Here is a 26,086-nt window from a genome sequence, read left to right as displayed (position 1 = left end):
TCACTCATGCTACACAATGTTGGACATGTGCCTGTTGGCACTGGGGCTGCATCCTTAACAGGCACTTGTAATTCACATCTAGTCATCCAACGCTAATCCACTAACCCAATTTCACTTACCCCAGATTACTAGCCCCAACTCACCTTATGCACATGAACATGTGTGCATGTGGGTCTCAAGCAACAGGGCTTTCGCATCTTGCCCATTTTAATTGAAAAAGACTGGCTGGTTGGCACGTTTATCTTGTGGTAAGGCACAGTGTATGCAACACACCTTGAACATGCCTAAAAGAAAGCTATGGGGCTATGTTTGTGCAGCTAGCTATCAACCTCTGTATCAGGTTGAGTACATGAGACCTAACTTTCAGGGAGGCACATAGCTTCTTAGAATTACTTCTCAACCAATCTGAAGACGAAAAGTCTTGAGTCTCCTCTCACATTGTCACATTGTCCATTCTCCAACAGTCTCAAAGGTAAGTGTGATGAAGGCTTCACCATGCTATACCATTACTGACAGCACCACCCACGCATCACCCCTAGATAGGAGAGAGGTCAGGTCTTGCAGTCAACTTTTTAAAAATTCTATTTAATACCCCAGGTCCCCAGCAACCCCAACTGACTGCACTATGTGCTTACATGAGCCACCACAGCTATTTAAGTGTTGGATAAAGCATGGGAGAGAAACCAAGCGGAAATGGGCAGAAATAAGAATAATGGGCACATTTACCGTGTGCCAGTTTTCTAAGGGACTTTGCAAGTGCAAACTACTTCTACACCACACGTGACCTTTTTATGGCGCGCCTGCACTAGTCAACATGCAACACAAATTTCTGTGCTGAACGGGGCGTTCCAGTGCTCCGCCGGACCGTGTGCCACCGGAGCAGTGCAGGGGGTGCCAGATTCATGAAGAAGGAGATTCACTGGAGAAGAAGATGAGCCCCTGGCTGTTGTGGTGTTGTATGTATAAACCTGTATGTCTGTGCAGTCATCTACTGTATATATGGGGGGAACTAACTGTAAATTATTACCATTACCTTTTCATACAACATCTCAGCTAAAGTTCCAGGTACTGGGCCTCAATGCTGTTCGGAGAGGAGGAGATGGCAGAGTACAGCACCAGCAAAGAGAGACATGGGATACATAACTTGTCATAGAATATGATATCTAGAGTTTCTGTTATATGATTCTTAATATTCGTGACTACTGTTCTTTACTTGCTTGAGGTGGAATATATGATATGTCATGACCAGAGACAATGACACCAAAGAACAACATATTATACATCTAAAACTAGAGATACAATGAATACTATATATTTCACTGACAAATTAGAAAGATGATACATACACACCACTTACTCATATAACACCTTTCCCATACACATCCTCCACAATGGTACGCCCCCTCATACATAAGTACACCATTACATGTACATGTGCGCACACTACAAAGAATATGGGGCATATTTACTAAGAATGTGGGAAACTGCACTAAAAATGCTCTGGCCTTTGTTAATGCTGGGTGCGCCAGATTCATTAAGAACGTGCGCCAAAAATCATGAATCCCTGCACTGGCCCGACAGAGTTCACCAGCTTTTTTGTGGTGCACCTTTAAGATAGGGCGTGCTTGAGACTTTGCATGTTAAATCTGCGCAGGGTCTGACTGAGCACCAGAACCTCCCCTAATTTGTGTCACAAAACGGTCGCATACGACACATTTGTGGTGCAAAAACTTCTTAAATACTTGTGCAAGCAGTGTTCACAAAGAACGTGGAAAGTCTGTCAGAAAACAGGCGCAAAGCCCTTAGTAAGTGTGCCTCCATGTGTCTTACATATTAAGGCACAAGCAGTCACTTTAGGGGCAGATTAAGGATAAAGTGGGTTCTGGGCTGAATGAAAAGTGAGACGCCCTATCTCTATATAGACATTTTACACGTAACATACACATACATGTACTACTACATACAGAATATAAACACATACCTACGCATATACACATACTACCATATATCCATATGGAGTGGGGCGGGGGTAAGCAGTCCTCCTCTACCTACGCGCTGTCGAGTGCCTGCCGGGCTGCAGTACGGCGGGCAATGGCCTTCTGAATCCAGCTATACATACGTACATTTCTATCCATATTCACGACTACACACACACAAATCATGTACTTACAGTACTTACATTAACAGTATTTCAAAAACATTGGTTCACAAAATATTTTATCATATCTTTTCATGATAAAACACTGGAGAGACAATGTAAAATAGTCACTGTACACCTTAACTGTGTAAATTTGGTGTGTCATCAAAAATACTCAAAAGTGTCACTTCCTGATCCCTCTTTGCTCTGCTCGTGCACGAGAAGTTCCTGTCTCTGTCTCCTGATGCTGTATGCTGCCAAAGACAACCAAAATATATAAAATCATAACTGAGAGGGACAAGTTGGAATTATATCTGTGAAATGCTGTATTTTTGTTAATAACATTGAATTAGAGAATGTGTTATTTTGCCTTCCTGAGTACTTTTAAGAATTTTGTCTTGGAGGGAATACCCCTTTTCTCTCCCGGGCCTGAATTTTAGTAGAGTTTTACAAGTTACAGCCACTCCTCTCCTCCACCCTCCCCTCCCCCAGACCTGGTGGATGTTAAAGACCTTGATCTCCACCATGTAAAAAAAACTATTGGCCAGTTCAGAATCTTTAACTTCAATTTCTTTAGCAGGACAGTAGTTGTCATTGAGGTTTTTGGGGCAAGTACCCTTTTGGAATACTGACCTACTGAAAATAGGGTATCATTTTCTGCTATGTTACAGTACATGTTTGGATTCATGGTTCCCATATTGAACACCACCATGCTTAACTATAGAAAAGTCACACTTGTATTTATACTTACCTGATTGCTACCTCTCACACTTGGCACCATCTAAACCAAATACGTTTATTTTGGTCTTATTAGACCACAGGATACAGTTCTAGTAATCCATGTCCTTAGTCTGCTTGTCTACAGTAAACTGTTTGTGGGCTTTCTTGTCCACCATCTTTAGAAATGGCTTCCTTCTGTGGTCGGGGAGTAAGAGTTCTCCATACGGAGACTGCCAATTAAGGCCGTTGTGTTGGTGTTTGGAGTCTTATAGCCATGGATGCTCTACTAGGGGATTCTGGGGGAAACTTTTCCAGGATGGGATAAGGAAATACACGGTGGCCGCAATTTGCAGTCTCCATAAGGAGAACTCTTACTTCCCGACCTTAGTCACAAGCCTCTCAGTCAGCCCGGTTCCCTACACTGTACTGAAGAGATCCAACCAGGTCCAAACAGTGATGTCTACAGTTGGGAGTCGGTTCCTTCTGGAATAGATAAACTGGTTTGGTATTAATCCTGCATCATGTCATAAGGCTTCCTAAAGGTCATGCTTGATGTCAAGGGAGCTGCCTAACAAGGTCGCTAAAAGCTGTGGTTTTCCCTATCCCATCCCATATGAAAACTTTGCATATTTTCCTTCTGTGGTGAAAGCCATGCAGTGTATAGTGTTAGGTCTAAGCACTATCGCTTTAACCTCTTCAGCAATGATGGCAGCACTCCTACTTCTATTTTGAAAAGATAACCTTTGTATATGAAGTTGAACACAAGCACTAAACTTCTTTGGTTGACCATGGAGATGCCTGTCATGTTAATCCGGTGTATGGTCTTGGGCTTCCCCTTTCCTCTGAAGTCTGGAGTCCGTATGTCAAACCCTAACCTGCTACGCAGGCAGCAAATCCACCTGAGGATATCATCTAAACCTGTCGAACAGGAAGTAAGTCTGTTCCTGTCTCAAACTCTAGTAGAAAGTTGGTAAATACATCATTTGGCTCTATTCTTTATTACATTTCCTACTTTCCACATTTATTCATCCAGATGTATTAAATACAGCCAGCACAGTATTTATTCAATATTGTCATATCAAGTATTCAAACATTCAATTAAAAGTTATATAATGTAACTTGTTTCTATATAAAAATCACTGGGTAGGATGAAGATATTTGCGGCAGAAGTGGGGGTGTAGCAAAATAACATAAGATCCCATAATGAAACAGGGAGATCACATTATTAGAAGATGATTGTTGGCCATTTACTTTGTCAAAGGTGTATGTCTCTTCACTGGGAAACCTTAGTTCCTATGATAAAGTACATTCTGAGGACCACTGATCAGCTCCATACGCATATATGGTAGCAAGTTCCCAAAGATTGCCATCAATACAGATTTTTTTTATAAGTAGCCTTTGCCTACAGTTACACTGTTGTCCTGTTGGCCTTGTCAGTAGCTCAGCCATTCAATGTATCTACAGAATATACAAAATAAACACATGATGTATGGTGACTATCTGTCTGAAGAACTGTGAGGGTGATCTGCAATGTAATGCAGGGGCTGGCGGCCCACCTAGCTTAGGGAAGCAGTTGGACTGTGGGCCAATCTGAGCTTACTACACTGTCAGGATTCATCCTTAAAGGAAACCTACCACTTCATTTTGATTTACCTCTCCGAGGTAGCTTCGGCGGTGCGCGCCGCCATGCGCGCGTGACGCCTCCGGCACTCCGTATGGAGGCGCGCGCGCGCGCACGGCCATGCGCAGCGCCGAAGCTACCTCGGAGAGGTAAATCAAAATGTGTTTAAACCGCAATATAGCGGTTTAAAACACTCGCTAAGATAAGCTCCGGCACCAGCTCACCCTGAGCTGGTGCCCGGTGTTTACATCTCATACCTACCATCAGAAGTGGTAGGTTTCCTTTAACAGGTAACACCCAGTTGTCTATTAATTCATACATTTTTGGAGGCCTAACCCAGAAATGACAAAACAAATATTGGAATGTTCTCCAAAATTGATTCATCTATATGTTAAATAAACATATTTACTTGAACAAACATGCAGGTGCGTAACTACAGTAGAAGCAGCCATAGCAGCTGCTATATATATATATATATGTGCGTGTATAATGCTGCACATTGTACATATATGTGATGTTTGTGAATATGTGACGTATATATGCTGTATGTGTATATAAATATATATGATGTGTTTATATGCTTTATGTCTACAGTACATTTTGCAATGTATGTGTGTATATGTGATATGTATACACTCTAGATGCATGCATATATATGTGAGTGTTTACATGTGTGTGTATGAGTGAAGAACTGTATGTTTATGTATATAGGTATAAAAATGAGTGTGTAGATAGAAGTATAACATTTAAACTTTTAAGCGGACAGGGGACCCTATTCCAAAGTCTAATATGGAGCCCTGTCAGATTAATATACTTAAATCAATCAAATGAAATTTTACCAAATCCACAGTAATATCAATTACATGTACGTAATTGCACTGATAATCACCCTGGTGCAGCTTGACTTACTTATTATACAAGCAAAATATATTGCAGACAGTCAACTGGGGTAGAAATTGCTGTAGTGTTCATTTGGTACATTCATGACCCAGTGACTATAGATAAATACTCTCATTTCTTTGAAGAGCTGCATATGTTGAAGGACAATACATTTTGTACAGATGCTCCACCAATGTGTTACTACCCGGAACCATAGTTCTCTTCTCTTCGCTGTTCATCTGGTTCCATAAATGTAAGGCATAAGAGTCACTGAAAGTTGGCAAATTGTCCCAAACCGCATAATATGATTTCCAGTCTCCATATGAAATTGGGTAAAATCGTTGAGGGTTTAGGAAAGTGATGTTTCCACAGGTACTGTCTTCTGTGCCGTTGAAACCTCGTAACTCACAGATTTGTTTTAAAACACGGGTGAAGAGGTATGGTCCTTGAAGTCCCCAAAAGCTACCATCATAATTCTGCACAAAATCTTCCATGCACCTCCATATAAAATTGTGCTGAGAAGAAAATCCAAAGACACCGTTGCTAGAACTCTTGGGAAACTCTGCAGCTGCAAAGTTCTTATAAGGGACAGGCCGGGAAGAGATGATGTCTGTATCCATATAGATGCCACCGTATTTCCAGATAAGAGCCAACCTACAGCTGTCTGCAAGATTGTGAATCCAGTAATTTTCTTTCTCAGGATCAATCTACAAATACAAAAGAATCTACATATTAGAACTAGAATGACCTATATAGGGGTTTTCTAGCCCCAAATTATCTACAGGATAGGTCATAAGTTGGAGTATGACACTTAGTTTTTTAACATTATGGTCAGACATCTCCAATCATCCACCCATTTACTAAAATTGAGCATTTTTCCATAGATTTTGTCATTTTGTCAAAAAACATAGTTTTTTTTTCATAATAAAGACCAAACATATGACACAAATTTTACAGCTAACAAGAAGTACAAATTGTCGAGAAAAAACTATCTCAAAATAACCTGGATATGTTAAAGTGTTCCAAAATTATAACCACTTATAGTGACACAGGTCAGATTTGAAAAAAATTGGTCGTGCCAGGAAGGTGAAAAGTGGCTTTGGTGGGCTATGGACATAGTTTGTCACATCTCCTGAAGAAATGCCAGGAGAGCTGACAGGTCTTCTTATGTTACTGTAGGTGAAGCAACGGATTTGGCACTTTGTAACACAAAGTCCCATAAACTTCCCGAGATAAAGGGATTTTCCTGGCTAAAATTTTTGATGACTTATGCAGGTTGTCGGGGGTCCATCAGGCAACAGATCACTTGTTCTCTGGAGTCAGTTGGAATAAAACAAGATGCAGATACATCCGTTATTCGTGCAGTGGCTAAAGCAAGTTACTGCAGCTTAGCTTCTATGAAAAAATAAAAATATTGTACTTGATCTGTGGGGGCACTGGGTGTTGAACCATTACTAATCTGGATAATCTACACTGCTTAAAAATAAAGGGAACACTTAAACAACACTATATAACTCCAGGTACATCAAATGGAAGCCACAATAAAAATCAACTTCACATTCTGTTGTGCAAATGGAATAGACAACTGGTGGAAATTATTGGCAATTAGAAAACACAATCAATAAAGGAGTAGTTCTGCAGGTGAGGACCACAGACCACTTCTAGGATAGTACCTATGCTTTCTGGCTGATGTTTTTGCTCAATTTTGAATGTTGGTGGTGCTTACATAAAATGGACTCTACAACCCACACAAGGTTAGGCTCAGGTAGTGCAGCTCATCCAGGATGGCAAATAAATGTGAACTGTGACCAGAAAGTTTGCTGTGTCTGTCAGTGTAGTGTCAAGAGGCTGGAGGCACTACTAGTAGACAGACCAGTACACCAGGAGACATGGAGGGAGCCATAGGAGGGTAACAACCCAGAGGCAGGACTGCTACCTCTGCCTTTGTGCAATGAGGAACAGGAGGAGCACTGCCACAGCCATGCAAAATGGCCTCTAGCAGGCCACATATGTGTCTGCAAAAATGGTTAGAAATCGACTCCATGAGGATCATTTGAGGGCCCGGCGTCCAGAGATGGGGGTTGTGCTCACAATCCAACACAATGCTTGGAATTTGCCAGAGAAAACCAGAATTGGCTAATTCCTCACTGGTGCCCTGTGCTCTTCACAAATAAAAGCAGGTTCACACTGAGCACATGTGACAGACATGACTAGAGACACTATGGAGAGCAATCTTCTGCCTACAACATCCTTCAACATGACCATTTTGGCAGTGGTCGGTAATGGTGCAGGGTGGCCGCACAGCCCACCATGTGCTCACCATATTCAGCCTGACTGCCATTAGGTACCAGGATGTGATCCTCAGACACAGTGTGAGACCATATGCTGGTGCGGTTGGCCCTGAATTCCTCCTAATGCAGGATAATGCTGGACCTCATGTGGCTGGAGTTTGTCAGAAATTCCTGCAAGATGAAGGCATTGAAACTATGGACTGGCGCACTTGGTCCCCAGACCTAAATCCATCATGTTTCGCTCCATCCACCAACATAACATTGCCCAACAGACTGTCCAGGAGTTGGTAAATGCTTTAATCCAGGTCTGGTTGGAGATCCCTCAGGAGACCATCCGTAACCTCATCAGGAGCATACCAAGGTCTTGAAGGGAGGTCATACAGGCACATGGAGGCCACACACAATGCTGAGCCTCATTTTAACTTTTAAGGACATTGCATCAAAGTTGGATCAACCTGTAGTGTGTTTTTCACTTTAATTTTGTGGGCGAATCCAAATCCCAGCCTCCATTGTTTAATAAATTTGATTTCCATTGAGGATTTTTATGTGATTTTGTTGGCAGCACATTCAGCTTTGTACAGAACAAAGTATTTAGTGAGAATATTTTATTCATTCAGATCTAGGATGTGTTATTTAAGAGTTGCCATATTTTTTTTGAGCAGTGTATTTTATAACAATATCTTTGAGCCTTAGAGAAAACAATTAAAAAATTCCCAATAAAGGCCCTCTTCAAATGAAGTCTTCTCTTCAATTCGGTAGAATAACCAGTTTCTTGCTTTCCTGTATGGTAGTCATATCCTTTTTGGATGGAATAGCCAAGAGAAGGAGGAGTGTTTCAGAAGACCAAGCCCTGGTGTGCAAAAAGTAGTCCTAGTAGCTTCTGGTTAAAATGCAAAATTGAAGAGAGGGCTCTGAGTCATGAAAAACAAAAGATTAAAAGAATGCCTATGATTTCTTACTTATGTATTATGCATTTATTGGGAAAATTTTTATAGTAAACCAAATAGTAGATTTCATTAAAATACTCAAGGCATCTTATATACCATATACCTTCTTATACCATGTAAGAAATGGTGTGTCTTTAAAAAGTTCATCTATAATCAATGGGAAAATATAGATGTTATCCATGGAGGAAATAGTTGGGAAATATCTTAATGCTTTTATTCCATAATCTTCTGGACCCGCGTCTCTTAATCCTTTCATGAAGAAGACTACCGGTCTATCTGGATACACACGAGCCGCTGACTCAATAGCGCATAAAACCAGCGGTTGTGGTTGCATTTTGTCAGTGGTCTCAATAAATATAATGCCATCTTCACCATTTAGAATATCACCGAGTGTTTTTATATTCGATTGTATGTCTTGCACAGTATTATTTGATGCATGTTCAATTTTTCCTTGGCCTTCAGATAGATTTTGACTTAAGGAATGTTGACCTTGTACATTTGTAAATGTAAAGGATAGATATGAGTAGCTCTTGAGGTAGATGATTTTGTAGACAAATCCTGAGGCAATCAAGAGAAATAATAATAAATGAAATATCCTGAGGTTATTTTTGATCTTCATGTTATGCCGGTGTCAATCTGTAAAAGGAAGCAAAACGGAGGCAGAATTTAGTATTTGCTTATATTATATCTGCAGTATACAACAGTCTATCCATTCATATTCACAAGCTGTTGCTGTCACAATGGGGGAGATCTATTAATCTGTTGGTCATTAGACCAGTGCAGACTATAACTGGAGCAGTTTCTGCTCTGCCAGAGGAATCAAGGATCATGTGTGCACTTTGTAGGACTGTGCGACATTTTTGTGGCTAAAATGGCCTGCACAGTTATTTAAGAAGTGTCTGCGCTGGGATTGTGGCACATATGACCCTTTTTGTGGAGCAGCTGCGCTGGCTTCCATGCGACACAAATTAGGGGCGTGTCATCGGACAGTCCGACTGATTCGGACTGAGCGCAGGATTTAACTTTTAAATTGTGTCGCAAGCCCAAGTACTTAGATGCACCACTAAAAAGATGGTAAACTCTGTCTGACCAGTGCAGTGAAGCGACACATGCAGGATATCGGGCGCACGATCTTAGTGAATCACCGCACAGTGCATAATAGTCTGACAATGCACTTTCTGTGAACTCCGGTGACCCTGTAAGTAAATGGGGCACATTTAATTACCCGGTCCATTCGCGTTCCAGCGGTGGCTTCTCTGACGAGCGTTCGGGTCTTCCGGCGATTCATGAAGGTCCTGCGCCCGATGTCCACCAGGTGGCGCTGCTGCGCCGAGATCCGCCGAGATGCCCCGGAGTTCATCGTCTTCATCGTGTTGCATGTGAGTACGGCCCGTGCGACCAATTTTTTTTAAAAAATGCGGCAGTTTTTACCGTTCTGCCACGCCCCCCGATTTCCATTGCGTGCATGCCAGCGCCAATGCGCCACAAACCGATCGCGTGCGTCAAAATCCCGGGGCAATTCAGGGAAAATTGGCGCAAATCGGAAATATCCGGGTAACACGTCGGGAAAACGCGAATCGGGCCCTTAGTAAATGACCCCCACTGTGCCCAATCGGTCAGACTGTCCGATGGAATGCCCCCTAATTTGTGTTGCGTGGAAGCCAGCACAGCTGCGCCACAAAGAGAGTCTTGTGCGCCACAATACCAGCGCACACACTTCTGCACATACCTGTCTAAACCATTTTGGCCAGAAAACAGTCTGACAAAAGTTAAAAATTAACTGAGACCCATTGTGCTGGATGATGAATCTGGTCCTGTATAGACTCGGGAAACCTATTTTACACCTCCTATTAGTTGATCTTGTTTGCTGCATCACAATCTTAAATTTCTGGTGAAGGGCCTTTTTGGTCTAGTCACGCCCCCTAGTTACTGAGTACACCCCCCTTTTTGTAAAACACACGGGGCTACTTACGACAAGTAGGCTCACAAACCTGACCTGTTGCTTTACTATGCATTATGCAATAGGCAAAAGTCTGACCATATCCATTCTAGGTCATATTACTGCTTACCGCATGGCTACTCATGATGTGTTTTATGTGTTCTATTTAAAATAGTGCAAGGAGGAAGGGTGACTTTCTGTGCAGACAATTAATCATTTTTTGGATGGCATTTCCCTACTCTCTATTTCACTGGAGGGTGGTTAATGACTTAATGTTGAAAGAGAGGAGGCAGAAAGGACTATTCAAAGAATGATTGCAACCATATTCTGCAGGATATATCTATGACCCACAAGTTTTTGATAACAACATTGTGCCCTCTATTGGGGGTGGAATGTCCAGAAGACTGTGGAGTTATATTTGTAACTATCCTACTATGGTAGGATATTTACTAAGGTAATTAGAGCTGACCTTTAAACTGTGGGATTATTCTTATGAGGTTGGATTAATACTATAAAAATGTTTTTCCTCCCTAGGCTTCTTTATGTATTTAGCTCGGTTAAAAGGACATTTCCATTCATATGAGGGGCTAGGTGCCCACAAATAGCTAGACATATTGGGGCAGATTTACTTACCCGGTCCATTCGCGATCCAGCGGCGCGTTCTGTGCGGTGGATTCGGGTCCGGCCGGGATTCACTAAGGTAGTTCCTCCGCCGTCCACCAGGTGGCGCTGCTGCGCTGAAGTTCCCGGAGGCGCGCTGGAATGCCCTGAAATTCACCGGCCTATTCCTAGTGAAGGTAAGTGCAATTTTCGCGACACATTTTTATTTTTTAAATGCGGCGGTTTTTCCGAATCCGTCAGGTTTTCGTTCGGCCACGCCCCCCGATTTCCGTCACGTGCATGCCGGCGCCGATGCGCCAAAATCCGATCGCGTGCGCCAAAATCCCGGGGCAATACAGGGAAAATCGGCGCAAATCGCAAATATTCGGGTAACACGTCGGGAAAACGTGAATCGGGCCCTTAGTAAATGACCCCCATTATGTATATTCATAGGACTGGGGAGAATTTTAGTCCCTGATTACCTAAAAGATTCCAACTGACATGTAGGGGGGACGCATGTAACCAGCGCTCAAGGTATTCACTAGGACCAGAGTTGAAAGTTCCAACAAAGGACTTGTTTATTCAATGGTGCACCACTGAATAAACAAGTCCTTTGTTGGAACTATTAACTCTGGTCCGAGTGAGTACCTTGAGCGCTGGACACACATGTATCCCCTAAATATCAGTTGGAATCTATGTTTGAAACTTTCCACCGGTATCCCTGGAACTCGGAGGAGAACCTTCTATGTGAACAGCAGCCAGGTCACACTATATTATATGCTCTGTCTTGCATCAGGACCAGGTGAGAGTCTTTCTTAATTATGTATGAAAGATATGCATGAGGAGAGCACTTCCTTTTTTGTCTTTATTCTGTACCTTCTATATACTATTTGTGCTTTACAATTGTCTAGGGCGGTTCACATTTAATTTTGAGTTGTAATCTCTGATGTCACCTGTACCTATTTTGGCTAGTTCAATGTTTCTATCAAGGTTCTCAGGGTCGGCAAATAAACTTCTCCACCTACATGATTTTTTCTTGGGCAAAACAGTTTATATCTTTCCAGATTTCGAACACAATATCAACCCTCTTTTACTGAACTTTTTAGAATGACTCAAGTGTTCTTGTTACTCCAGTCCCACCTTCCGTCTGGGACTGAAGCAGAATAGACATTTTCAGAATCTAAGGCTGAATATACTCAATCTAATTCTGCTATGTTATCTTTGCTATATGGTCATAGGTAGAGATGAGGGAGCACTAAAATGCTCGAGCAATCGTTATTCAGGTTAACTTTTCCCGATGCTCGAGTGCTCGTATCGAATAACGAACCCCATTGAAGTCAATGGGAGACCCGAGCATTTTTCACTGAAAGAACACATTGAAAGAACACGGAAGAAGAACACATTGGGTAGTTGACAAGTCTCGTAGACTGAAAAAGCTAATGAAGTACTCCATAGGTTCAGACTAGAATACATGACTTTTATATTTTGATCTTGGTCTTCTTCATAGTTGGTGGGCTTGTTTTTTGGCAGCTAGGTTCTGGAGTAGAATTTCTAAAGGAGAGATTACTGGTGGTATGTCTAAGTTTGTCTCCTGGGTAATAAACCCCCAAACATTTCCAGTTTATTTTAGTCTCCTCTACATTAATAAAGAGGGTTAATTCTATTCTTCTTTGTAAAAAACTATCAGCAATTAGGCTAGATCGCCTCGGCTGTCCTCCCCTCACTACCCAGATATGTGATATTTTGTCTTTCTATGTTGATGTGGGAACCCCCCTAGGCTTATGCCGTTTTGTATTACCTTCGCTTTTGATCATCACTAGGAATGGTTTCTTCCTCCCTTTTTATTATACCTATAGAGTCATTTGAACCTTCTTTTTTTTTTCCTTTTCTTTCCTTTCTTATTATAGTACACTGCAATCTTGATAGTCTTTTATGAAGTGTGTATGTGTGACATTAAAAGGCAACTAAAGTAACATACAAAAGGAAAACCCTTTATCTAATAATAACTAATACACATATAGGAATAAGGCAGTCAACTTTTCTTACCAGACTGCTTGGAAGTCTTCTGCGGAATACAGAATAATTTTCCTGGAGACCTTCTCTTATCACCTAGAATAAGATGTTCTAAGCCGGGCATTAGTCGCCAATGGCTTAGGTCAAGGGCATCTGATATCAGATGATGGGTTGGGTCATTCTCTGTGATTATTGCAAGTAATAGGTTTACCTGAGAGTTGTATTTGCTGTAACACAATGGCCTTGAGTTATGTCTACATTCAATAACTACAGTGAAAATATACATGAAACCTAAGAAATGTGACAATACACTGCCTATAATTGACTACGTTGACAAATACTGTGCTGAGTGTCATTTCAATGAAAAAATATCTAAAAGTATTTTATTTTCATGTTGATCAAGATAGCAAAATGGGAGATCCCCAATTTCATAAGATGTTAAAGTAATCATCAAGGTCACAACATGTATGTAGGGCTTATTTGGGATTTGGACTTCTAAAGGTTAATGCTTGATCCAAAGGTTAATCTGGTTGCAATCAGGGGCATAACTAGGAGAGGCTGACCTCCATAGCAAACTTCTGAATGCGCCCCCCCCCCTTCCCCTTAAAAATACACATATTTGTGTACTCACACATGTTTATACATTCACATACATTGATATACTTGCTTACACATGTATACAGTTCTTCACTACATACAGTAAATACACTTTTAATACATAGAGTATATACGCATCTTATACACACATAAAGTATATATATAGTGGGTACGCAAAGTATTCAGACCCCTTTAAATTTTTCACTCTTTGTTTACAGGCGATTGGCAAGATAAAAAAAAAACTTCTGCACCCCATATTGACAAAACCCCCCAGAAATGTAGATATTAAACAAAAGAAAACCTGAAATATCACATGGTATTCACCCCTTTTGCTCAGTATTAAGTAGAAGCAGCTTTGGAGCTAGTACAGCCAGGAGTCTTGTTGGGAATGATGCAACAAGTTTTTCACACCTGGATTTGGGGACCCTCTGCCTCTTCCTTGCGGATCCTCTCCAGTTCCCTCAAGTTGGATGGTGAACGTTGGTGGAAGCCATTTTCAGGTCTCTCCCGAGATGCTCAATTGGATTTAGGTCCGGGCTCTGGCTGGGCCAGTCAGGAATGGTCACAGAGTTGTTCTGAAGCCTCTGCTGTGTTAATTAAGCCGTGTGCTTAGTGTCATTGTCTTGTTGGAAGGTGAATCTATGGCCCAGTCTGAGGTCCAGAGCATCTGAAAGAGTTTTTCTTCCAGGATATCTCTGTGCCGCATTCATCTTACCTTCAATTGCAACCATTTGTCCTGTCTCTGCCCCCATTGCATGATTCTATCATCACCTAGTTACACTGTTGGGATTGTATTTGGCAGGTGATCTTATTTCTCATAGTCTGGGAGTACTTCTTTTTTTTTCTTGTTTTTTTGCAAGCTGTATGCAGGCTTTCATATGTCTTGCACTAAGGAGAGACTTCTGTTGGCACACTAATGCCTCAACTGGTGGAGAACTGCAGTGATTGTTGACTTTGTTGTTCTTTTTGGGGTTGTTCTTTACCTCTCTCACAAAGGCTCTTCTTCCATAATTGCTTAATTTGGCTGGACGGCCAGGTCAAGAAAAAGTTTAAAGTTCCATTTAAAGATTATGGAGGCCACTGTGCTCTTAGAAATCTTAAGTCCTGTAAAAAATCCTTTAGTAACTTTGACCAGACCTGTGCTATATCATAACTCTCATTCTGAGCTTCTTTGGCAGTCCCTTATGATTCTCATGTACTCTGACATGCACTGTGAGTTTTGAGGTCTTATATAGACAGGTGTGTGCCTTTCCTAATCAAGTCCAATCATTATTTTAACACAGATGGACTCTAATGAAGGAAAAGAACCATTTCAAGGAGGATCAGAAGGAAATGGACAGTATGTGAGTTAAATATGAGCATCACTGCAAAGGGTCTGAATACTTATGACCAGGTGATATTTAATTTTTTTTTTAAATAGCAAAAATATCTACATTTCTATTTCTTTCTGTCAAGGTGGGGTGCTCAGTTTTTTGACCTTACCAATTGGCTGCAATGAAACAAAGATTGAAACATTTAAAAGGAACTAAATGCGTTTTGTATTCACTGTACATCATATTATTACACATATAGAATATTCACAGCATATTCACACATGTTAACCGTATTAACACATCATATACATGCATATAGAATAAACACATAGATATAGTATATACACACCATATATAAACACACAACATACATACATATACATCACACATACACAAACATATAGAGCATATACACATCACATATAGAGCATACACAGCAGATACACATCACATTAAATTTCCATACATCCATCCATTTATACACTCATACTCATTGTCAGGCCCACTAGATGCTGACTACATGGGGGAAGTAGATGGCAGGAAGGAGAGACGAAAGATTCCTTCTCCTGATGTGTTTCTCTCCCCTTTCAATCCCCTAAAATTTTTTATTTGACTGCCAGGCTCAGGTGTGTACCGTGGCAGATGAAATATTTTACAAAACTGCCTTTGGGCAGTCAAGATTAACCCATATCCGGACAAATGAAAAAATAAAGTAAAACATCACTTTTATTAGGGATTCTTAAAAAAGATTGCACTATATTACAAGCTGTTGTGGCACAAACCACTAGATGCACAGGACAAACAGTGGATTAAAAGCACAGTGTGAACTGGGTCATAGGAAGTTTGCAGGTGGTCAGTGGTATGAAATGTGAGATAGTGGGCACAATACGGGGTCCATATCCACCTATAATAATTACTATAAGTCCACTATTGGCCAGATAAAGAGGACTGTCCTAAGCAGTATTGTCTGCTACAGTAATGTATCTTATTGTATGGATTAGAGCCCTAAAATGACCACCTAGACCAGTGATGGCTAACCTATAGCACTGGTGCCAGAGGTGGCACTCGGAGCCCTTTCTGTGGGCACTCAGGCCATCACCTGAGATGACTCCAGGTATCTTCCTGCAGTCCCATACAGCCCAGGACTTGCTGTGCACAGAGTTATTTTAAAGTGACAGTGCTACCTGGGACTATTTTCTGCTGTATTGGTGTCCTCAGGTGCTGGTATCAATGAAAGCTGTGACAGAGAAGGGAGTATAAATCACAAATGAAATTTCTGTGTTGGCACTTTGCGATAAATAAGCGGCTCTTTGTTGTAGTTTGGGCACTCGGTCTCTAAAAGGTTTGCCATCACTGACCTAGACCATGAATAACAGTGTTGCCTGTACTGCCCCAGCAGGAGCCGCTGTGGTAGCAGGCTGTATTGTTATAAAGTATGAGTACATAAAGCTCAAATGTATGCAGTGAAGGTACAGACAATACTGCTTAGGACAGTCCTCTTTATCTGGCCAATAGTGGACTTATAGCAATTATTATAGGTGGATATGGACCCCGTATTGTGCCCACTATCTCACATTTCATACCACTGACCACCTGCAAACTTCCTATGACCCAGTTCACACTGTGCTTTTGATCCACTGTTTGTCCTGTGCATCTAGTGGTTTGTGCCACAACAGCTTGTAATATAGTGCAATCTTTTTTAAGAATCCCTAATAAAAGTGATGTTTTACTTTATTTTTTCATTTGTCCGGATATGGGTTAATCTTGACTGCCCAAAGGCAGTTTTGTAAAATATTCTGAGTCTAATCCCTGCCGTGACAATAAGGTCCATTGTTTGTTGTATAGAATACTGTGGCAGATGCACACAATAATATACAAATTATTCAGCACAATGTGAAGCATAATAGGGCACATCTACTTACATGTGCGGAGGAGTTTACAGAAAGTGTATTGTCCGTGTATAATGCCCTGTGCCGCAATTCACTAAGATCGTGAGCCCAATATCCTGCATGTGTCGCTTCCCCGCTCAGGTACAACTGAGCTCAACTGCTTCTTCCTGGTGCATGTAAGTGCTTAATCTTGCGACACAATTTGAAAGTTAAATCCCGCACTCAGTCCAAATTCATCTGATTATCCGACGCCCTCCCCCAATTCCTGTAGCATGAAAGCCAGAGCAGCTGCGCCAAAATCCGATCACGTGCGACACAAGCCCTTGTTAAATACCTGTCACAGCCGTGCAAAACCCAAAAATGTTGGTAAGTCCGGCGAAAGTGTGTCCACTGAACCTTAGTAAATAAGTCCCAATATGTATATAATGGAGCATATCCTTCATTCTTTTGTGTGGAAGGTCAGATGGCAGGGCCACACAAGATACACGGTCCAGCTGCTATCCCTGCTACCTCTGTAGTTATGCGCCTGGTTGCAATAATCAAATTCAGGAATTACATTTTTGACTTTGTATCTATGACTTAGTCGCCAGGGTTTATTATGCTTGATTTTCATGGTAGATTTCATTTCATTTAACCATATTACAGTAACAATTGTGAGGGAATAGAATTCATTTTCTGTTGTGCTCCCACACCATGTATCTTTACAAAGACCCCTATGCATAGTACCATCCCCCGCACACACAGATCATCTTACAGATATATCCTGTCCAAGGCAATTGGAATTCGAGCATGCTCAGTAAGTTTCTTTGTCTCAAGAACCTATAAAAACTCTGTTAATGTATGTCTTTATGTACTAGTCTCTTTGGGTGCCATGCTCCCCAAAATATTCCATCTTACATGATCTGTAGGATACTTGCATAAGTTGGTTGAGCTTCTATTGGAAGAGAGTCCATCGCCAGAAAAATACTAGACACACTCCAGTCAAAATTTGTCGGGTCAATTCTCACACAAGAACTTTATCTATATCCTGTTTGGTGTGAACAAATATCCTTGAGAATCAGTTACAGATATGATATCCATAACACTAACACACCATTACATATTGGAAAACATGTTATAATGCCAAATGGTTTAACCTCCTTGGGAATTTATCCGTTGCCGTACTGTAAACCCAAATGAATCATTAAAGGGGTGTTCCCATGAAGACAAGTTTCTTATATGTACTCAGGATAACAAAATAACACATTCTCTAATTCACTGTTATTCACAATAATGCAGCATTTCACAGATATAAGTTCAACCTGTCTCTATCAGTCCTGGTGTACACAATTTCAGTTGCCCCTAGACACGACCCTGCAACTTCTGACTTAGGGTTAGTGGGATGCCATCTTGGATTTCGGTGTGATATTGTGCTGCTGAGATTTCTGTCTCTCTCTGCTCTGTGCCTGTAGCCCCCCCCCACCCTGCAGTCCAGGATGGACCTCACAGACACTTACTGACTCACTTCCTGACAGCAAACACATGGTGAGAAAATAGAAAATGCAAACTCCAGGCAAATAAGTGGTCTGGGGGAAGGGGGAGGCAGGCACATATCTGTGAGAACAGATATGTAGCAGAGCTGACAGTGTAAAAGTCTTTCAGCCTCTGTCTGTCAGCCTCTGTGAATTCATCTCATGCATCTCATCATCTCTCAGCTGCATCATCTCTTTCTATGTGTCAGTGTGCTAGTACAATGTCAGAAGCCAGATGAAAGTGTATATACACCTGTACCCTGATAATGTAACTACAATGTCACCCCACAGAACTAATGGGTCATAATGGGGCTCATTTACTAAGGATCTGAATCGCGTGATTACATTGGGTGCCCCCGTGATTTCCTATTTGCACCGAATTCAGCCGGCACACGCGATCGGATTTCGGCGCCAGGTTGCATATGACGGAAATGGGGGGGGGGGGGGCGTTGCCATCGGAAAACCCGATGGGGCAGATTTACTTACCCGGTCCATTCGCGATCCAGCGGCGCGTTCTCTGTGGTGGATTCGGGTCCGGCCGGGATTCACTAAGGCAGTTCCTCCGACGTCCACCAGGTGGCGCTGCTGCGCTGAAGTTCCCCGGAATGCACTGATCTTCACCAAGCTGGACCGAGTGAAGGTAAGCGCGAGTCCCCCGACACGGGGGCGTTCAACCACGCCCCCGATTTCCGTCGCGTGCATGCCAGCGCCGATGCGCCACAATCTGATCGCGTGCGTCAAAATCCCGGGGCAATTCAAGGACAATTGCCGCAGATAGAAAATATTCGGGTAACACGTCAGGAAAACGCGGATCGGGCCCGTAGTAAATGACCCCCAATGTGTCTGCTTGGAGAGTCCCCGCCCACACTCTGGGATTTTACACTGAGAAGCCTAGGGAGTGATAGGAGCTAAAAAAAAGCAATAAAACTGAGTAAAGTAAGGGGTTCAAATTATCTTTATTATGTAAACATCACTAGGGGATTGAAGTTTGAGAATTTTATTTTGGGGGAAAACCCTTTTAAATAATGGATCTAGACTGATGATCTGTGGTAACAAATGTTGGGAATAAAGCACAAATCTTAAATAGGTTTTTTAACCAATACACACTTTCCTTTAGACTCTATTTGGTTGCATCCTCAAAGGCTTACAAATTTTAACTTAATAAAAAAGGGGCAGAAAAGATTCGTGTTTTCCCGACGTGTTACCCGAATATTTCCGATTTGCGCCGATTTCCCCTGAATTGCCCCGGGATTTTGGCGCACGCAATCGGATTGTGGCGGGGGGTGTGGCCGCACGAAAACCGGACGTATTCGAAAAAACCACCGCATTTAAAAACGGAAAATGTGTCGCTGGACTCGCGCTTACCTTCACTCAGCCGGCCTCGGTGCATTTCAGTGCGTTCCTATGCTCTTCGCAGCAGTGCCACCTGGTGGATGGCGGAGGAACTACCTTAGTGAATCCCGGCTGGACCCGAATCCACCGCAGAGAAGGCGCCGCTGGATCGCGAATGGACCGGGTAAGTAAATCTGCCCCCATGATCTTGTTCCTGCAGAATTTAGGCCAAGTCACAGACAAAACATGAGTAAATTCTCCTTCTGCATGTAATTGCATCTCCAGTTGTGTCCAGAAATCATCTTTCTTTATGACAACCTGGGGGTAAACCCCTTCTCATGTCATGGACAAAAATGACTAATAAAACATATTCCCTCATAATCCTCTTCTCCTGACACCGTTAAAGTAGCAGTCTTTGTTCTGAGAGAACCTCTCAAAAATGGAAATGTCCCCATGGTAGTAAAATTCTGTAGTAAAAGTTTTAGATCAAGTTGCTGAGACACACACACTAATTACCAGAACCTCAGAATACTTAAAGGGGTATTCCGGGAATATGAACGTTTGACACAAAAACCAATGATGATATAAATAAATGAATACAACAATACTCAATGTCATTAGTCACAAAACGGAGCTAAAATAATATGATTTTATGATTTACAAAATTTATGGCCTATCTAAAGTAGGTGGAGTTATCACTAAGATGGCCGCCACTAGAAACTACAAGTCTCATGATCCTTTAGTTCTCAGTAACTCCTCCTCCCTCTTATGCTCTGCTCTCAGTGATGATCTAACAGGTTTTCTTGCTCTGTTACCATAGTAATGATGTGTAACTGCCATCACCACAACACTGACCATACTGGATGCACTGCAACCAACCGACTACAGCCAAACATAGTGATGATCACATGACCCTGCCCAGGCAGGTGCAGGACATGTGATGTGGACATGTGACCAGCGGCCATCTTCTTTTCTGCGACGGACCGCGCGGAGGAAATTAACGGACTGATTAAAGGGCCAGTAGCATTTTAATTCCACATTAATGTCTATGTCACCAGAATTTTCTGCTAAGGGGAGCAAAATTTTAAATAACAACTAATTACACATTAGCTTATATTTTGAGTGCCCACTTGTATATGAATTATGCTGATTCCTGGAATACCCCTTTAAAGAATCTGTGGTCCTTACAGTTCTGATGGGAAAAAATTACAGGCAATTCCCCAACTTAAGAACACCCAACTTACAGACGACCCCTAGTTACAGAAGGACCTCTCTACCCACTGTGACCTCTAGTGACACTCTGGAGCTACAATTATAAAATATACCAGTTCCGAATTACAGACAAATTCAACTAAAGAACCGATCATGTACGTAACGGCCTGTATAAAAATAAGATTTCACACTGATTGAAATTCTGAGATAAACCATGTACGAATTATGTCACTTCTACATTAACCTAATAGACACATAGGGGGAGATTTATCATATGTCTCTTAGAGCAGAACTGTTCTAGTTGCTCATGGCAACCAATCAGAGCTCAGCTTTGATTTTCCCACAGCTGTTTATAAAATTAAAGCTGAGCTGTGATTGGTTTACATGGACAACTAGAACAGTTTTTCCTTGATGATAAATTTCCCCATTGTTCCAAATATAGAGAAACAAACCAAACTTCTGTAGTGGTATTGCTATTACTTGGGTAACCTCTATTCATTTTCCCAAAAAACCCAAAGATTTTAGGAAAACATGGTTGGTAAATCAGTAATCAAGTAAAAGCAGCAATTATAGTCGAATGGTTCTTTTTATTCTTCTATCTATGTTAGATGCAGGCAGTTACGTACAGGATAGGTTCTGTATGTTTGTTCTTAAGTTGAATTTGTATGTAAGTCGGAACTGTATACTTTATCATTGTAACCCCAGACAAATTGTTTTTTGTCTCTGTGACAATTGGATTCTAAAAATGTTGGGTTGTCATAAGGATTAACAATAAAGCTTCATTACAGACACCTGTGATAACTGTTACAGCTGTTTATAGCCTGGGGCTAAAGTACAGTAAATTACCAACATCCAGAGGTCCGTTTGTAACTAGGAGTCATCTGTATGTCAGGTGTTCTTAAGTAGGGCACAACCTGTATTATATGATATATTTCTGTATATTTTTTTATGAAAAAAAACAAACATTTAGTGTCATTTTAATAAGAAAAAATCCTGAGAAAAAAACTTACCTAGACAGGAATGAAGGCGTCCGATAATGGGAACGGTCGACTCACCATTAGTCTTTATGTTATGAACTGGTTATCTTTCCAGAGGTATTTATCCTGGACTCCATCCACTGAGAAGTCCATTACTTGCATTATAGTCATGTAATTACAAGAATTACTTGAGATAAAGATATTTTGCTCTTGTTGGTATAAAAAGCCATGAAAAAATTCCCATGTTTGCCTTTCAGGAGGAAGCCGTATAATATTTCCATTGGTATGTACTGTACCATAAATGAGACTGGCCTTCAGCATGGGATATGCTGTGAGTACATTAACCACTAAAGAACCAGGCAATTTTCTTGTGGTACCATTTAATATTTGGTACAAAGCTTTGTAAGAAGGTCCTTTCTTGCAGTTGCATTGTATTGATGACATTGGAAAATATACAAACAAACATTGGATGTCTGTTACAAGGTTGCAATCATCATAATTATCTCCTCTCTGCTATATCTCTCCCTCCTCCTTTCTTCTACAGACATTAACTGACCCCTTGCTCCAGGCACATCTCTTTAAATGTGGTGCAGGCTGCCCACGCTCGAAGTGCAGGAACTGTGTGCACCAATTTTTTTTCCTGGGGCACAGTTCAAGGGGCAAGCAACACATTTCTGTCGCACTTGTCGACATAAATGTGGCGGCCGGTGCGAACACACACAGGACCAACCGTTTATGTGCACAGTATGGTGTGGCGCCATGCACAGTGCAATCATCAAATTGTTCATGCTGCATAATAAACATTAAAACAAGAAATGATGAACAAATGTTCATAGTTTTTTAAAAATACTATGCAAAAATCATATTGCTAGCGCCAACTGCTGATATTAACCCTTCCGGTGCCGCCAGCAGCATTTAAACGATGGCAGCGCGTCGCCATCTTTGTCATCAGGAAGCAGCGATCGATTGTACATTACTCATTGGGGGGGGCATGTATCTTATTTTTTTTCTTTGTTGTATAATTGAGACTTTTGGCAGCTCTTTTTTGCACCTTATGTATGATCAGGGGTTTCTTTCCGTGACACATATGTAGTTTTTCCTGTCTTGGCAGGTGCAACTTTTGGCTCTTTTATGAGTTATCACATGTGTTTTGCAAACACGACAAAAGGAAAAAAAAATAAGATAAATGCTCCCCAATAAGACATGCACAATTTAAGAACAATAAAAAAAATTCAGCAAAGTGGGAGGATTCAGTCATTAAATAACAGGAGGAATATTGAGGAATATTTCCCAAATTGAACACAGTAAAGAGTAGGACTTACAGTATAGCCCGATTTTATGTGTTTTGCTATTATCATACTTTTACAATAGGACTGTCTTCCTCCAGGGGGTCAGGGACTCATAACATTTAAAAAATAATTAGTCCCTTCTTTGTTATTTCAAAAATGTCATTAAAGGAAACCTGCCACTTCCAATAGGCCTTCTAAGCAGCAAATGCTGAGCACCAGCTCATGGTGAGCTGGTGCCGGCGCTTATCTTCGTTATGTTCTTAAAGAGTGTTAAAGCGTTTAAAAGCTTTAGTAATCTTTATATACGAAGTAGCAGACCACTTACTATTCAGGCGCACGCACGGTCGGGGGCATGTTGCGATGAGCGCGTACCACCGTGCAGTGAAGCTACTTCTTATATAAAGATTAAAACTATTTAAGAACATAACCAGGATAAGCGCCGGCACCAGCTCACCCTGAGCTGGTGCACGGTATTTGCTGCTTAGAAGCCCTATTGGAAGTGGTAGGTTTCCTTTAACACCCAAGATAAAACAGACGACTGCTTAGAGCTAATCATTATAAAGTTTTAATAAACATGATTCATTGAATGTTCCCATTATGTAAAATATATACTAACACCCTCAGGCTACAATTGGTCATAGACCAGTGATGGGCAACCTTTTGAGCTTGGTGTGTCAAAATTCACCAAAAAACCGAGCATAACTCTTGTGGTGTGTCACCTTGACAAAAAAAAACATAATTTTGTGATATTTATAGTATAATTATTTAACTTCTAGGGTACTTTAATCCTAGGTTGTGTGATTGATCCTACCATGTGCTACAGTATGGCAGTATATGGGGATTTTCCATATCATCTATTTATTACAATGTGCTGGACAATCTCTCAGACTCCCGGCTACTGCACCTGGCCGTGTAGGAGCCGAGGATGAAACTTAACTCTCCGGCGGCCGCGTGTCACTGAAAATGGCTATGCGTGTCAGCACTGACACGCGTGTCATAGGTTGGTCATCACTGTCATAGACTGATCCGGCCTGACAATAATAATCTGTGTTGAATATGTAAAGTCAGTTCTTTGGTACAACAAAGGAGTCAGGTAGAGAATAATACTTTCTCTGGTTCCCCCTTTGGTATACAAAGGGTGATCGGTGACAACGCATTTACTGAGCACACCCACTACAGCATGCGGGTGCTGCCTTTATTAGGCTGTACAAGATGACTTGTGCCCTGGTGATACAGAGTTTGTCCCCCTTGTGCACACACAGAAGGAGGAAGAAGTGTTAAAACATTCTGATGTGAGGAGAGTTTGGATTGTCAATCGACCCAGCGGTAAGAGTTTTACAATGGGGCAGATTTACTTACCCGGTCCATTCGCGATCCAGCGATTCGGGTCTTCTGGCGATTCACTAAGGTAGTGCGCCCGATGTCCACCAGGTGTCGCTGCTGTACTGAAGTCCGTTGGAGTGCACTAGAGTTCACTTTTTTTAAAAAAAATACAATGTTTTTTTCCGAATCTGTCCAGTTTTCTTACGGCCCTCCCCCCCCCCCCCCGATTTCCGTTGCATGCATGCCGGCGCCGATGTGCCACAAACCGATCGCGTGCGCCCAAAACCCGGAGCAGGGACCTCCTGGGCTCCCTTGGACCACCTCTGCACACTCGGTAAAAATTTTCCTCTAGCTTTGCCCATAGCCATTTGGCTCCTTTTTGCTGCATCCATTCATTTGGAGTGACACCCACTCCGTGCAGTACACAATACCGTCAGGGCTGCTCACTTTTCTTTTTGCCCTGGTGGCGCCGTATGGAGTTGACCATTATCTGGTCCTCTCTTGCCTAGACCCCTACATTGTGTAGTTTACATGGTAATTTTTGTTGCAGCTAGAGTGTTGTTTGTGATATCTATTTGGTTTATCCTTTTTGGTGTATTCTGGGGGGCCCTGTTGCAGGTTGGTTGACACTATTGCATGTCAGCACCTGCTACGTTCTTTCACGAAGGCAGTTGATCTGCACTCTCGTGTTTTAAATGTTTTTATATTGTTTGTCCAATTGAGTTTCCTGTTTTTGTACTTTAATAAATATTGAGATTATCATTTTTGGCTGCTTGACATATGTTCCTCGTGCTCTTCTTAAATGTTACTTTTTTATCACTTTTTAAGCTGGTATTATGAGGACAGATGTAAATGTAATCATTTTTGTGTTTTTTGTTGCGTTTTCTTTAGGGCGTTCCCCTTACAGATTTAGTGACAATTTTATTTAATTGTAAGGGTTGTAACGGATGTGGTGATACCCAATGGGGCACATTTACTAAGGGCCCGCGGACCGCAATTCTGTTGGGTTTCCTGACTATTTCTGTTCTCCGCTGAATCGTACACGATCGGATTGTGGCGCATCGGCGCACCGGCTTTCATGCGACACAAATCGGGAGCCATGGCCGTTGGACAACCCGACTGATTAGGACAAACCGCGGAATTTAAAATTCAAATTGTGTCGCAAGACATGCACTCCGGTGAACTCCGGCGGACCTGAGCGAGGAAGCGTCACACTCAAGAAGTCGGGCGCACGCTGTAAGTGAATCGCGGCAGCTCTGAATCCTCATTGGACATTCCGGATTGGCGGACACAACGGGAGGTAGAAGTAAATGTGCCCCAATATGTTGTGTTTTGTGGGGTGATTTTCACTTTTTTATGTTTCAGGGGACTTTTTTTTTCTCTTTTTTAACCTTTTTTACTGATTTATTTTGTCCCAGGGTGTCCCAGTGATCATTTGAACATTGTAACAATACTAATGCAGAATGCATTACTAGCAGGCATTTACTGCTGGCAGC

At 41.7% G+C, this 26,086-nt stretch overlaps 1 protein-coding gene across 1 annotated transcript; it reads right to left on the bottom strand.

Annotated features, from left to right (window-relative positions):
- Positions 1-4,971: 4,971 nt before the first annotated feature.
- Positions 4,972-22,049, bottom strand: LOC140122507 (alpha-1,4-N-acetylglucosaminyltransferase-like). The gene is made up of 3 exons (XM_072143447.1): positions 22,012-22,049; positions 8,699-9,231; positions 4,972-6,064 (listed from the first exon to the last, which is right to left on the bottom strand). The coding sequence occupies exons 2-3, from the start codon at positions 9,212-9,214 to the stop codon at positions 5,474-5,476; spliced, it is 1,107 nt and encodes a 368-aa protein (XP_071999548.1). The 5' UTR covers positions 9,215-9,231; positions 22,012-22,049; the 3' UTR covers positions 4,972-5,473.
- Positions 22,050-26,086: the final 4,037 nt, after the last annotated feature.

This window comes from Engystomops pustulosus, chromosome 3 (genome assembly GCF_040894005.1).
Source record: "Engystomops pustulosus chromosome 3, aEngPut4.maternal, whole genome shotgun sequence".
NCBI lineage: Eukaryota > Metazoa > Chordata > Amphibia > Anura > Leptodactylidae > Engystomops > Engystomops pustulosus.
This window is presented reverse-complemented; position numbering and strand designations above follow the sequence as displayed.